Below are 15,475 nucleotides of genomic sequence, written 5' to 3' on the forward strand. Positions count from 1 at the left end.
TTCCTGCAACGGCTCAGTCATGCCCTGTGTAGGAGGCTGAAAACCCTGTGTCGGAGTCTGTAAGAACTCCTGCATCCTTGGGTTGCTAGCCAACTGTTGAAACATGTCCATGCAGCAACGCAGTTGAGCTCTAAACAACCTGTCCTCTTCTTGAAGAGTTGAAGGAACTTTCTCTATGCCATGTGAGAAAGATCCCTCTTCAGGTACTTGGTCTCTCTTCTTTGCCATAACGACAAGCTCTGTGTTTTCCTTTCACCCACAACAATCTACGCTGCACTTTTTGAAGAAAAAGTGACTATCCCGGCAATGGAACCATATAACCGGCCTGTACAACGTAGAGGGCGGTACTATTCCAATTACCTGTTAACTTTACACAGAGCACTGATTGCGTCTAGCGACTAGAATGTCACTGCGCACACGAGACCGACACCCTGTAGACCCCAAAGACTGGCGCCCCTTTCGGTATTTCTTTATTAATTTAAGGTAGACGATCCGACCACTTAGTACAAGGCTTTCACAAAGCTGTCCAAACCTGGCGAGGGCTGAAAACGCAGGTTTTCAACCTGCTTTCGGCAACATAACGGCGCAAAAACCCATATAAGTCAAAAGAACCTGTCTAGGGAGGATTCCCTCGCTATCTGGAAGCTTTCTGGTGAGCTGTCACAGAAATTCAGCGGGCTGTAATTCTCTGTTTTTCACTGCCGGGTGCCCAAAAGCCTATACACGCATCCCAAGGCTCTCACGAGGCTCCCTGGTGTTCCCTTGTAGCTTAGGTGCGAAACCCTAAACCTGCAAAAAAAACAGAGCAGGCTGTAATTCCCTGTTTCGGATCATTTTTAGCGGAGCAAACATGCCCACGCGTGTCCCAAGGGCTCCCGCACACAATGGGACAATTCCCCTGTGAATTGGACAAGTTTCTCCGAACTCGCAATCTTTCACGATGGAACTGTGCATACCTGTCAGGGATTACTAATTAGCTAATCCGGTTCCTGTTCAGAAGGCTCTTGTCAGAAGGCTCTTGCCTTGGCAAACGCGCATAAACCCCCAGAATGTACATGTCCATCTGAGTAGCCCAACTAGTGGGGCATTACCATATGTGCCAAAGGGGAGAGAGAGATGCACGAGAGCAAATCATCGCGCTACATGAGACAGAGGAGAAGGCAAGCTTTCCATTAAAGCTGTAGACCTGCACCCACTACTCACACACACTGTAGGTCACTTATGAGTAAAAAATGAGCCCCCTCTCTCTCTTGGGCGCCTCCTCTTGTTGAGGTGTCCTGCAGGCAGCTCTCCTCCTGCCAAGTGTCCAGTTTGCCCCTTTAAGTTAATTCTCTAGTTCCCACTGACTTATAAAGTTATAAGTGACTTTCCGAGTGGCCCAGACTTCATTTGGCGCACACAAGCTTCCATACTTATCAGAATCAGTGCTAACTGGCCCGACCTAGACTCCGGATGTGAGAAACCTATTCGACCGCAGCCGTTTCACACTGGCCATGCAATGTCCACTTGCACCTTTTCAAGGGTTCGGGGCAAAACAAGTAAAAATAAAAATAAATAAAACTATCTAGTACTTATTTATGGAAGGCAAGAGGAAAAATACAGGACAATCTCTCTATAAGCACGAAACTACGTCGGGCCGTGTCGGCTCAATTGAACTGTGATTTAAGTGTAAAGTATTTTTAAGTGATTCTCTCGTGTGTCGTGTCAGATTCTCAACTTGGGATGCCCAAGTTTATTACAACAATCCTCATTTTATTAGGCATAGAGGCATCGAGGGCACATTGAAGGGAGTGGAAAAGTATTTCTATTGGCTTCAACTCAAGAAGGACATGGACGAGTTTGTGCACACTTGTTTGTGTGTCAGAAGGTAAAGTTTGACAGAAACAAATCGGCACTACTCCTACAACCTTTACCTATTCTGGATCGACCATGGAATAGTAAAGCAGTGGATTTTATCTTTGATCTTCCGAAGACTCAAAGTGAGCATGATGGTATTTGGACCATAATCCACAGATTCAACAGCCAATGTCGCGTGCACATTGTACTTGAGCCACGCAGACAAGCTACCGCTACAGGTCAGTGTCAATATTAATTAGCTTGGGATCTAGCCTCTGACTTTGTGAGCCTTTAGAAGAATGTCCATGATCAGACAGGTCATAGTTACATACCTTCAAAAGGAGAAGTATTTGTCATTGGTGGAGTTTGCCTCCAGCACCATTGTTCAAACCCCTACCAGGAAGGCACCATTTGAGATTGTCAAGGGTGTCAGAAAGGTTCCACCGATTCTATGCACCAAGGACATGATTTTTGAAGCACATAAATACACACAGGACCTGAAGGCTGCTTTTGCTAAGGTGAAGGAGGCTTTGGAGAAGTCTCAAGCACCGCATAAGATGTGGGGGAGCAGGAGAGAGAGCCCACTTGATGTCCTATGCAATGAGAGTGAAGGAGAAGGGAAGAGTGGCGCAGAAGAAGCTTGCACAGGAAAAACGTGAGAGAGAGAGAGAGCTCGTTGAATTTGGGAGAAGTCACGCTATCTTCTTTTGGGCTTCACATTTGAGTATATGAGTAAGTGACTAGGGGGCCATTCACACTTGGGCCCCCTCACTTATAAGTCTTTTTAACTTATAAGTTATAAGTACAAGGCACTTAGGCCTTTATTCCCTAACAACCTCCCACCTAAAGGCAATGTACCTTGGGAGATCAAAGAATCAGCTAACTATGATACAACAGCTGATCATGCACTTACTCATCCAACACCCATCATCTGACGGCAATATGCAAACCGCTCTGCTGGAAGACTCTTGGTCAAAAGATCTGCAGGATTGTCATCTGTGTGCACCTTGACAAGTGTAATGCTCTTGTCATCAAGCACACTCCTGATAAAATGATACTTCACCTCTATGTGCTTTGTCTTGGCATGAAAAACAGGATTCCTTGCAAGCATAATAGCACTCTGACTATCACAGTGTAGCACAGGAACCGGTGACTTAATGCCAAGCTCTTCTACCAAACGCATGAGCCACAAAGCTTCTTTGCATGCCTCAGTGGCAGCCACATACTCAGCCTCAGTGGTAGACAAAGCAACACATTTTTGCAGTTTAGAAATCCAAGAAACTGCACCTCCTGTGAATGTAAACACATATCCAGAGGTAGACTTCCTGCAATCTGGATGTCCAGCAAAATCTGCATCTGTAAAGCCATGCACAGATGTCTCACTCTTCCCAAAACAAATGCACAAGTCTTTAGTGCCTTTCAAGTATCTCAAGATACACTTCACTGCTTCCCAATGCTTTTTGCCAGGATTGCTCATGTACCTGCTTACTACTCCCACCGCAAATGCAATGTCCGGACGTGTAGCAACCATAGCATACATCAAACTGCCAACGGCTGATGCATAAGGAATCTTGGCCATTTCAGCCCGCATATCATCTGTGTTTGGGCAGCCATGTGCAGTCAGTTTTACATATGGAGGCAGCGGAGTACCAAGTGCCTTTCCCCCATCCATATGAAAACGATGTAGCACCTTATTAACATAATCTCGTTGAGATAGATACAGACGCCTGTTGAGTCTATCTCGAGAGATACGCATGCCCAAAATATGATTAGCATTACCAAGATCCTTCATGTCAAAGTGATTCTTTAAGCTTTGCTGTAGTGCATCCAACTCCGTGACATTGTTACCCGCAATAAGCATGTCATCAACATACAAAATCAGCAATAGAAGAGATCCATCACTTGCCGTTTTGATATACAAACAGTGATCAAAATTACTTCTTTTGTATCCTTGAGACCTCATGAATGTATCAAACTTGTGATACCATGCACGGGGAGACTGTTTCAAACCATACAAGCTCTTCAAGAGTCTACATACTTTCTTCTCTTGCCCCTTTGACACAAAACCTTCTGGCTGCATCATATAGATCATCTCAAGCAAATCGCCATGCAAAAACGCTGTTTTGACATCCATTTGCTTTAACTCCATATCTTCAGAAGCAACCAGGCCTAAAACAAGACGTAATGTGGCAAGCTTTACAACAGGAGAAAAAATCTCATCAAAATCCACACCATGCTTTTGCTTGTACCCTTTAGCAACCAAACGTGCTTTGTACTTAGAGGAAGCATCAGATGTGACCTTGGTCTTGTAAACCCATTTACATGGCAGAGCCTTATGCCCTTTAGGCAAATCAACCAAGTCCCATGTATGGTTTTTCTCCAAAGACTGCATATCCGAAACCATTGCTTTGAACCATTTCTTACTGTCTTCCCGTTGCATAGCCTCTTTATAGCAAGACGGCTCACCACAATCAGTAAGCATGACATAGTCCAAAGACGGTTCATATCTATCGGGGGGCCTTGTCACCCGAGTAGACCTACGCACCCAATGATCCATAACAGGTGGATTTTCAGCCTGTAAACCATCAAAAACAGCAGGCTGTTCAGCCGGTTGCATCGCAACAACGGGCGGTCTAGGAGCATCAACCTGTTCTCCTACCTGTGGTGCATCAATGGCAACTTGTTGGGGCTGATTTTCAGCAGCTAATGGCTGATTTTCAGCACCATTTTCAGCATGTAAAGGCTGCTGAACATTGGGCCTTCTTGGCTGTCCATATGTAACATCTTCACCAAAAACAACGCGGCACACTTCCTCGACCTTTGTGGGCTGTTTGTGCATGCAATCCTCATTGAAGATGACATCATTGCTGCGTATGATTTTCCGTAATGCGGGATCCCATAATCTATACCCCATTTCACCATCCCCACCATATCCTAGGAAAATACATTTATGAGACTTTGGTTCTAGTTTGGTGCGCAGTTCACTCCGGATGTGAACATAGGCCTCACAACCAAACACTCTTAAATGTGCATATGAGGGTGGCTTGCCAGACCACACCTCCTCAGGCACCTTTCCACCCAAAGCCTTGCTAGGTGAGCGATTAATCAAGTGAATAGCTGTTTGCACAGCTTCTGCCCAAAAACCATGAGGTAATGCAGCATGTGACAGCATACTCCGAACTTTCTCTTGGATAGTCCGGTTCAACCTCTCTGCAACTCCATTTTGAGAGGGATTAAAAGGAGCCGTGAGCTCTCTTTTAATACCTTTAGTAGCACAAAAGTCAATATATGCTTTTGATACATACTCCCCCCCATTGTCTGAGCGCAAAGACCTAAGCTTCTTGTCAGTTTGATTCTCAACAAACGCAAGAAACTTCTTGAAAGTATCCAAAACATCGCTTTTAGCACGTATTGGATACACCCACACCTTACGTGTAGCATCATCGATAAACGAGACAAAATATTTCTTTCCCCCTAAGGACAACTGTGGCATTTCACATACATCGGAATGCACTAAGTCTAACCTGTCAGACTTCAAAGAAATAGACCTTTTGTGCGGTGTTTGACTGTGCTTACCATAAATACAGTGCTCACAATGAGAAAAATCAGCATACCTCAAACACGGCAAATAACCACAACGAGACAGAGTTTCCATTCCTCTTTTACTCATGTGTCCCAACCGGCCATGCCACAAAGAAACACTTGGCTGCTTGGTTACGGCGACAACATGGTCACGCACACTAGATACATGCAAAGGATACAAAGTGTCCGATTTACAACCCTTGGCTACAATCCGGGCCCCTTTACAAATTTTCCACTTGCTATCACCAAAAGTGGTGTGATAGCCTGCATCATCTAGCTGCCCTGTACTAATCAAACTCTTCTTGAGTTGTGGCACATGACGCACTTTGTGCAAAACAAAAGTCATACCATCAGCAAAAGAAAACTGGACACTGCCAATACCTGCAATGTCACATGCATAGTTGTCTCCCAAATAAACAGTGCCCTGCACCTCACCTGAGTACTGTGTAAACCAATCCCTATGAGGTGTTACATGAAAGGAGGCACCTGAATCAAGAATCCAAGTATGCATGTCCACATCAGAACCCATAGCAAGGGTATGTGCATCCACAGAAGAGGCATTGAGTACATCAGTGCTGCTGTCACTGTCACAACTACTAGCAACATTGATTTCCTCAATCAACACAGTGCTCTTCTTGGCATTTCCCTTGTTCTTTGCATCAGTTTCAGCACCCTTGTTCTTCTCTTTCTTCCACTCATAGCATTCCCGTTTATAATGCCCTTTCTTTCCACAATGATGACACACAACATCTTTCCTACGAGATTTGCTGCGTGCCCTGTCCTTACTGTCAGATTTCTCCCTCTGTTGAGACCTGCCTCTCAAGTGCAATGCATTAGAAGACCCACCTGTGGTGTTCTTCCTGTTCATCTCTTCCATCAAGAGAGAACTCTCTACATCTGCATACTTAAGTGAAGCACTTGAGTTACTAAGAGCTGTCCGGAATACATCCCAACTCTCGGGCAATGTGCATAGCAGAAAAGTAGCTTTGAACTCCTCATCAATCGTGAATTTCATCTCTGTCAGTTGGCTGAAAATAGAATTGAATTCATTGAGGTGCACTGACATGTGCGTGCCCTCCTTCATGCGGAGATCCATAAGCTTCTTAAGCCAATACACTTTACTGGTAGCACTCTGCTGTGCATACAACTCGTCTAAACGCTTCCACATGCCCCATGCTGTCTGCTCATTCTCTACATTGAAGAGTAAATTGTCAGACACCGAAAGCATGATCGTGGAACGAGCCAACTCGTCCACTTCTTCCCATTCTTCAACCTCCATATCAACCGGTTTCACACCCTGTAACTTAATAGGTTTCGCCTGTTTCTTCTGCAACATCACATTATAACATTGCTTCTTCCATATAGCAAAGTTATGGGCACCTTCAAGCTTGCGAATGTGCAACAAATTGCCACTTTCATTGCTAGAAGCCATTCTGAGTGATTGCAAACACTGAAACCCTGTTTTGCCGACCTAAACACGCCCAAATGTGCGCAATCGGGCAAAAAACAGCTTCCTGTTACAGAAAAACAGCGAGCAAATTTCACGCGAAATCACCCCAAAACAGCGTACATTCACTGCCAAACCCTTACCAAAGGTTTCCACAAGGTGTATACATCATTTGCTTGCTGAAATTCCCTGTTTTAGGGCAAAAATCAGACCTGTAAACACTTGTTTTGCTGAATTTCAGAACCTCGTTGGTGGAAACACCTGTAAGATTGACTTGTGAGACTTGCCCTAATGAAATTGCATCAAATTGACCCCGAAATTGGTCAATTTCAGCAGAAATAGGCTGCTGTTCGCCAGTTTTTGAAACCCTGATTTTGGGGAAACTGTCACCGGAGGTCGATTCTACACGGTGAGAGGATCCCTTCGCGACAGAGTTGATCGAAAACGGTTGAATAGAGAGAGCCCACTTGATGTCCTATGCAATGAGAGTGAAGGAGAAGGGAAGAGTGGCGCAGAAGAAGCTTGCGCAGGAAAAACGTGAGAGAGAGAGAGAGCTCATTGAATTTGGGAGAAGTCACGCTATCTTCTTTTGGGCTTCACATTTGAGTATATGAGTAAGTGACTAGGGGGCCATTCACACTTGGGCCCCCTCACTTATAAGTCTTTTTAACTTATAAGTTATAAGTACAAGGCACTTAGGCCTTTATTCCCTAACATAAGAAGGCAACAGACAAGCATCAATGCGACTTGCAGTTGAAGGAGAATGATTGGGTACTACTCCGATTTAAGAAAGCAAGTCTACGGAAGAGAAAGAATAAGGAGAGGCTTTCTCCAAAGCTTAGTATGCAATACTATGGGCCCTTCCACAATCAAAAAAAGATCAACAATGTATCCTTCCAACTGAAGTTGCCAAATACTTGGAAGATTCACAATGCCTTTCATGTGAGTCTCTTGATACCTTTCAAGGGTGAGGTGCCAGAGATCAGGGAGCAAGAGCAACAACAAAGACTAGAGAATTCTCCTTCTAATAGAGGTCCTAGCACACAACAAAAGTAAAGTGAAAGGTAAGTTGGCCTGCCAATATTTGTTCTCCTTGGTTACTAGAGTTGTACCTTGAGGCTCTTCGTCTAGCTCCGACTATTTCAAAAGTGCACATTAAAGCAATGGGCTGAATTTGGCACAGTGCGTGCTACACGAGGGGAGCTACTCCACACCTTTGTCACAGATCACCTAGAAGGAATGAAGTTACTAATTTCTCTATGAGATTTTAGGAGTATTAATAGGCTAAGTATTCTAAGAAATGATTTTATGAAAAATGTACATTGAAATGGAAATTCCTAAAAACTTTGTCACAGATCACCTAGAAGGAATGAAGTCACTAATTTCTCTATGAGATTTTAGGAGTATTAATAGGCTAAGTATTCTAAGAAATGATTTTATGAAAAATGTACATTGAAATGGAAATTCCTAAAAAGAACTTGTTACATGTGCATTCTCATGCATGTATGTTTTGAGTGTTTCGAAAAGATGAAATGACTGCAGCATTTTATCATTTCACATGAACAGTGATGTGAATATGATAGTAACGAGATTTAGTAGATCGACATCCGTGAAAAGATCAGCACGGTCTAGATGTGACTGCAAAATAAGTTACAATGATCATGATTCGTATCTGAGATCTCAACAGGGATAATGACGTGAATGTATTATGTAATGATAATTGTTCATTGACTGGTGTCTTTGCGCAAGTGCTAGATGTGTGTAGTCCGGTGTCTGTGTGGTTAAAGTCACTGTCCACTGAGCTAGCTTCTGGCCTTTGTCTGTATTGCAAGCGTAATCGAAGGTGATTATTCTTCTTTCAAGAGGAGGGGCGCGGGGGGAGGGGGGGGATTTGGGGATATATGTCACAAATTGTGATGATGACGTGGCATGACTAGACACTTAAAACAAACATGCCAGGCTAATAATCCGGCATACAGATGACATGGCAACTACTTCCGCAAAACGCACCGCAAATTGCGGGCTGCTGACATGGCAGCCGTCGCCCAGTTTTTCTGCCAGCTTTTGGGGTAGCTTTTGGTACTTTAGCAGATGAAATGCAAACTGGGCACTTAATTTAGGGGTGCCTTGTAGCCTACATAAGTGTGCCCAGGCGGTGGCTCTAGTAAATCAGCTTGGAAGCGATTGCAGAGCTCACCTCCCAAAAAGCAAGTTCTTCTTAAAAAGAAACTTCTTGTAAAGAGAAGCTTCTTCCAAAAGCAACTCCTTTTAGACCGTTTTGCTGGTCTGGATCCATTTCTTATTTCTTGTGGCTATGAGAACACACACATCCACAAATACACACACACACACACACACACAAGATATCCACATACATAGATACACATAACCATTGGACACCCCCAAGAATGCACACACCCATAGTCACATCCACCTTGTTGTCCAGGAGGCATGTGAAGGAAGGGGGGCCATTTAAAGTCCTCGAGTATGATGTGACTCATGAATATAATGACAATGCTGAAGGAATCTACACTCATGGACATGGGTCTGTGGTCAATCTTGCATTAGCTCCATTGTCTCTCTTTCCTCTATTTACAGCTCCAATCCGACAGAAAATCTTCTACAGCGATGACAAAGGGGGCCACCTGAAGTCCATCAGTCTGGTGTGTGCATAAAACACCGCTGAAGGAAGCCGAATCCTACAGCCCACGAACTTGTGTTCTATACATTGCTTTTCATCCCATTGTCTCTCTAACTCATCTCTACGCTCCAATGCCTTGCTTTCCTCAACTTATGCACTCTAACCGGTCTTATAACTCCAATGTAAAACCAAATCTTCTAACCAATGAGAATGGAGCCATTTTAAATTTTACAGTCTAGAGTGTGTGCCATCAAAACAATATGAAGGAATCTCAAATCTTTTTGCGCAGGGCATTACATTTAGAAGGCAACAGCTTGCATTGTACAATTCTTTCTAAGGCAATACTCTCACAAAAAGTTACAGATCCAAAAATAACTGGATTTTAGATGTGGGCCACCTATACCTAAAGAGATCAAAAAGCACCTAGGGTTAAAGGTTTAAGATGTCCTTAATCCACTTGTGCCGAAACACGAGAGCCGGAGTTCCCTTGAATGTATGAGTTAACACCTAGATGTATAATTGACATTTAGAAAAAAAAAATTAACGTCAAGAGCTGACTAGTGTTCTCCGTGTTCTGCTACCTAACTGGAATTGACTGGGTCATGTCACGCACACGAAGTTTGTGCACAGCAATACCCAATCTCCTTGTGTTTGGGACTTATTTGTGGATGGCAACAACTAAGTGTCAAACTCATTGTATAGTTTAAGCCATCAACTGTGGTTGGCCTATGTGTCTCCTGTAAACTCTCCCTACCTGATATATTCGAATTTCATAGGCAGCTTGTGACAAGCTTCCCTTGACAAAAATTAAGAGTTGGAACTGCTACCCATACAAAACTGTGGCTTATGATGCTATGAACACATGTGATGTGCCTGACAACAGGACAAACTTAATTACCTGCCACGAAGGGCATACACCTGTGCGATATTGTTGTAGAGGGTCACTTCTGTCCCATCTCCTTTCTCGAGCGTGCATTTTGATAGAATCTTCTTGGCTGATTCAAAATGTTTCAAAGCATCATTGATTTTGCAGAGTTCTGTGTATGCAACTCCAAGGTGATTATGAGCTATCGCCACCTTCGAGTTGCCTTGGCCATGTACTCTTGTGATCTTTGAGAGCGAATTCTTAAAATGAGGCAAAGCTTCATTAGCTTGCTGTGATTGAAGATAGAAAATCCCCAGACAATTTTCATGCTCTGCAGCCATAGCCATCGAATCTGGGTCTGTCTTTGCGTTCACAAGTTCTAGCGCTTCTGTCACTCTTGAAAGAAAGGGTTGAGAGTCTTTGTCTCCACCCAGGTAATCCCGAACGCGAGTACAAAGATGCTGGCCAAAGTGAAGTTTGGCATCCGGTAAAAGAATGTGTACCGCATTAACCAGCTGAGTCTGCTCTGGATTGGGCTGTCCCTTGGCCTCCAAAGCTTTTATTGTTGAAGCTGCTTTCTCAAGGTGGTATATTGAATCCTCAAACCGTTTTGATTCCATATAAGCATGACCTAGCACATAGCAGCAGCTTACAATAGTCCAAACTGGGGTTTGTAGAGCTTCAAGAAATTTCAATGCGTGATGTCCGGATGCAATCACTCTGGTTACAGGCTCCTCGATAGCATTTGGAGCATCTGAGTACAGCCAAGCTAACTTCAACCATGCTGAACCCATTTGCCAGTACTCATGAAGCGATGTTTTGGACATGACTGCCTCCATACTGCTTAAGGAGGCTTCAAGAGCATGCAACTGAGTCTGGTCCATTTTATTCAACATTCTGGAGGCTTGCAGCTGAGCATGAAGATTGTCAAAGGCTTGCAAGGCCTCCGCGAATTCAGGGCTCATTGCATCAGCGCCCTGCGCTTGTGGGCGCCCGACCGAATGCCCTGCGTTACGTCGCATGTTCACATGGTCCTCTGTATAATCAGGGACCGTGGCGTGAGTGCCTGCTTCACTTGGCGCTGCGATGGATGCTCTACAATGGAAGTTTTGGATGAAAGGCGTAAGCCTGCATTCAAAACTGAAGCAGGGTAGCTGCGGCTGTGCATAGAAGTCAGGGCGAAGAGACCGTAACAATGAAATGTGCGAGGATCGGCACATGCCATTTGAAATAGAGGGCTCTAAAGCAGCCCTTATCCTCGTTGGAACCTGCATTATCATCGCCCTGTAGTGAGCCATTCCGCTGCTGCTACCATGCAAAGCTGTTGATGTATTTGGCTCCACGCCACCCGCCACCACCTGCATGCTGAAGTGGGAAGCTCCTTAGGCTAGGCTAAGCATTGATACTAAAAATCTGCCCACATTGTTAGCAAGTGGATGAGAAGAAAGTGTTGGGTCAAAAGGGCGTACCAGCTGGTGTAAAATAGGCAAATGGTGGTAATAGTTTAAAAGGGCAAAGGGAAGGGTTTTTTTTTTTAAAAGGAAAGGGAGGGGGGAAAGAGAGCCGGCATGTGCACGGCATGGCAGCAGAGGTCGAACGAAAGAGGAGAGGTCGGTGTCATTGTTGCGAATTTTGAGCGAATCTGATCAACAAGTGATGGCATGAACCTGAGCAGCAGGCGATGGCTCCAACCTAAGCATCGAGCTACAGGGCACATGGACGAGGGGTAGGGAGGGGGTCGAGAATTGTTTTTTGTTACATTATATAGCGATGATATGGCAACACAAAAAGCACCGGGTTGAGGTGGTTAGCGTTGAGAACTCATCAAGCTTCTGGGTTTGAATAGGAAGGTGTGATAACTGGTTTTGCGGTTCTATGTGCACCATCAGCACGCAAGGAATGAATCTAGAAATATTCGCATGCAATAAACTGTAGAAGCTCAGTAGACCAAGATGCCGTGGTTGAACATCACGTGTCGGGTTGCTCACTTACTAGCATAATCATTCACTTACACACCAAACATGAACAAGAAAAGGTCACAACTTCCAAGTTCTTATGTGTGCATGCACCCTACAACTAGGACTCATTTTTTAACAGAGGCACTCTAATCACTTGCATCAATCCAAATGGAATGAATAGGACCCAATGGTTCCATATGGGAAATTACTAGCAAATATGCTTGCAACCTTGGAGAGAAAACACCATTTTTTCAAAGTTTTTGTGTTGACGCATCTATATCCATTAGCTCAGCCGAGTTGTACCAAATTATATGAGCACCCAAAGTGGATAGAAGGGTTATGTTCCTATTTATCACCGCACTCTCTACACGATATTCCCAACAAGGGCACATGTTAGGGAGAACTGCGTTGTTTTTAGCATTTTAATGCGAGCTCTTTGTATGGCATGTCACCTCTTTGTCTGCAATAGTAGTAGGGTATGTCCATGGGCATGGGAAAGAAGCTCTAGATTCTTTTCATTTGATTCAAAGAGGAGGCATCCTCCCAAATTCAATCATCCATGCCTTCATCTTGAAAGCATGTGGCATTATGCAACAATTTGACTTGGACGCCCGAAGACGACCAAATGGCCAATGCAATAATGGCAGGAAAAATTGCATGTATGCCACCAAGATGGATTTCACTATTCTAAGTCTTACATGTAATGACCAGGTAGACAATTTTCAATAATGGAATTTAGACCTAATTTTATTCTCAACCCAATCCAAGCATTTGGCATCAGATATCCAAGATGTTGCACAATCTGATCCGGCTTCACTACCTCACTTGGCCATAATATAGAATGCCAATCCATCAGGTGCAATGGCAAAAGTTTAGACTTTTGGAAGTTGACGTGCATACCAGCAGCTATTTCATAAATGGGAGCATTTCTAGGAGCAAGTAGACAAGAAATGCTCCAAAATGCTAAACATGAAAGCTCGAAGATGACGAAGTGGCCAATGCAATAATGACAGGAAAATTGCATGTATGCCACGAAGATGGATTGCACTATGCCGAGTCTTACATGTAGCGGCCAAGTAGACAATTTTTTATAATGTAATTTAGACCTAAATTTATTCTCAATCCAATCCAAGAATTGGGCATTGTTCACTGACCACCCCAACATAAATCCAAGATGTTGCACAATCTAATCCAGCGTCACTACCTCACCTGGCCATAATATAGAATGCCAATTCATGAGGTGCAATGGCAAAAGCTTAGACTTTCAGAAGTTGACGTGCAGACCAGCAACCAATCCATAAAGCTGTAAAACTTCCATGATGCATTGAACATCATATTTGGTCAATTTCTAGGCCAAAACATGGAGTCATTAGCATACGCTTGCGCCACAAAATGATTGTGAGATGGTAATTCCAATCCATGTAATTGGCCAAATGTCGTCAAGGAGTCCAAGTACATCAACACACACACACACACACACACACGTGCATGCTCGCCCACACACATACACACCTCAAGGCAAGGAAAACCCACAGAAAGGATCATATACAAAAGAAAGAAAACATTAATGTTTAGCTGTGAAGGGGGGCTAAAAGCATTCATAGGAAATTTGGTGTATCTCAAAGGTGATATCCCCAACTTCCATGGCGTAATGTAAGGATTGCATGAGGGAAAGCTTGAAAAATGGAAAAGAATTTGGATCAGAGCAATGGAACATGCAGCCATTACGCTGGCGCCACAGGGTCCAATAGGCCCAAAATCTCACTGCTGCAAATTTCACATGAAGAAGACTGGAAATCGCTGCAGGGAAGGCGGGAAAATGCCAAAAGCCTAGAACCGCATGTGAAAGACTCGAGTAATGTAGCAATCCTATAACAAGTGACTGATAGCCCCTTCCACATTGAAACAACGGACACAACGAGAAGAGCAGATATGATGTGCACTAAGAAAGATGCCCATGGGGAGAACACCAAGCAAGCATCACTAGAGAAATAACCGCTCCTTCAAAGGCAAGTGACTCTTCCAGATGGCAGAGAGTGACTTCCTTCACCAAGTACCATATTTATGCATAGACCACAAGGTATTACAGTGATCAGCAAGCCAAGGCCGCGGCATAATTTTTCCATACATCAAACACACAAGACCATATTAGGTATTTTGGTAAAAATCTCACATTATGGGAATCTCCAAATCGACCGAATTCATGTAATTTGGGAATTTTCCACTTAAAGTGGGATAAATTGAGGTGTGTGGCTAGTAAATAAAGTGAAAATCTCATAGGATTGTGGTGTTGATAAACACCAAAAGTCAAGAGGATGTACAACACATGGATTTGAATAATAACTATAAATTACATAAAACAAAGGAAGATACAAAAAAGATTTTGTTTACAAATTGACTAGTATAGTCACAATAGAAGCTCCACATAATTCTACTCCACATTTGATACCATATCTGAACTTTGATCCAAGTGTGGCTGATGTGCACGAGTGAGGCCTTCTTTGGCTTTTAGAGCATGTCTTTCTGGAATCTTTATTCTAGAAAATGGTCCTTCTTTGTTGGGTCTCCAGGACCAAACAATTGCATCTATAGTTTCCCACACTTGTGGGTCCTTATAGTTGACAGCCCAATAACCCTTCCAACAATTACTGTAAGCTTGAGTATCTGTCATCCCACTTTTTCTCGCGCAAGGTGCCCAATATTGAATCAAGAGTTTTCTGTAGTTTGGTGATGTAGGCTCATTATCAATGTCAGATAAAGCCATTGCAAGCCACACTGGATAGATTTCTGTGTCACTCGGAACAAGCATAAGAAAGTCACCTTGGTGCACATCAGACATAGGGTCAAACTCTTCCCTTGGCCTATCTCGTTGAGGCCCACAAAAATGATCGTTCAACTCTTCAAGGCCTAGGAATCTTTCTGCTCCTTGTTGCAAATTCATTGTAGTGCTTTGTAGATGAGAATATTCTTGAGTTTTTGGCCAAAACATTTCATACAAGACTCCCTCTGATATGATTGCTTTTCCAATCTCTTCAATTACCTTACTCCAATAATCTATCACGGGTCTATAATATCGCGGAATACTTGAACCATTCCCTAAATTTTTCCAAAATTTTATATAGTTCTTTAGCCCCAAAATGACTTCT

At 43.6% G+C, this 15,475-nt stretch overlaps 1 protein-coding gene across 1 annotated transcript in view; it reads right to left on the reverse strand.

Moving 5' to 3' along the window:
* The window catches only part of LOC147455581 (uncharacterized), a 55,201-nt gene extending 43,394 nt beyond the window's left edge, over positions 1–11,807 (reverse strand). Inside the window, exon 1 of the mRNA XM_086515285.1 lies at positions 10,405–11,807. Coding sequence (XP_086371411.1) covers positions 10,405–11,735 — 1,331 coding nt within the window. The 5' untranslated portion in view covers positions 11,736–11,807. The remainder of the gene's footprint in view (positions 1–10,404) is intronic.
* Between the last annotated feature and the right edge of the window lie 3,668 nt (positions 11,808–15,475).

The sequence above is a fragment of the Adiantum capillus-veneris genome, chromosome 6 (assembly GCF_014529385.1).
Source record: "Adiantum capillus-veneris isolate H3 chromosome 6, ASM1452938v2, whole genome shotgun sequence".
NCBI lineage: Eukaryota > Viridiplantae > Streptophyta > Polypodiopsida > Polypodiales > Pteridaceae > Adiantum > Adiantum capillus-veneris.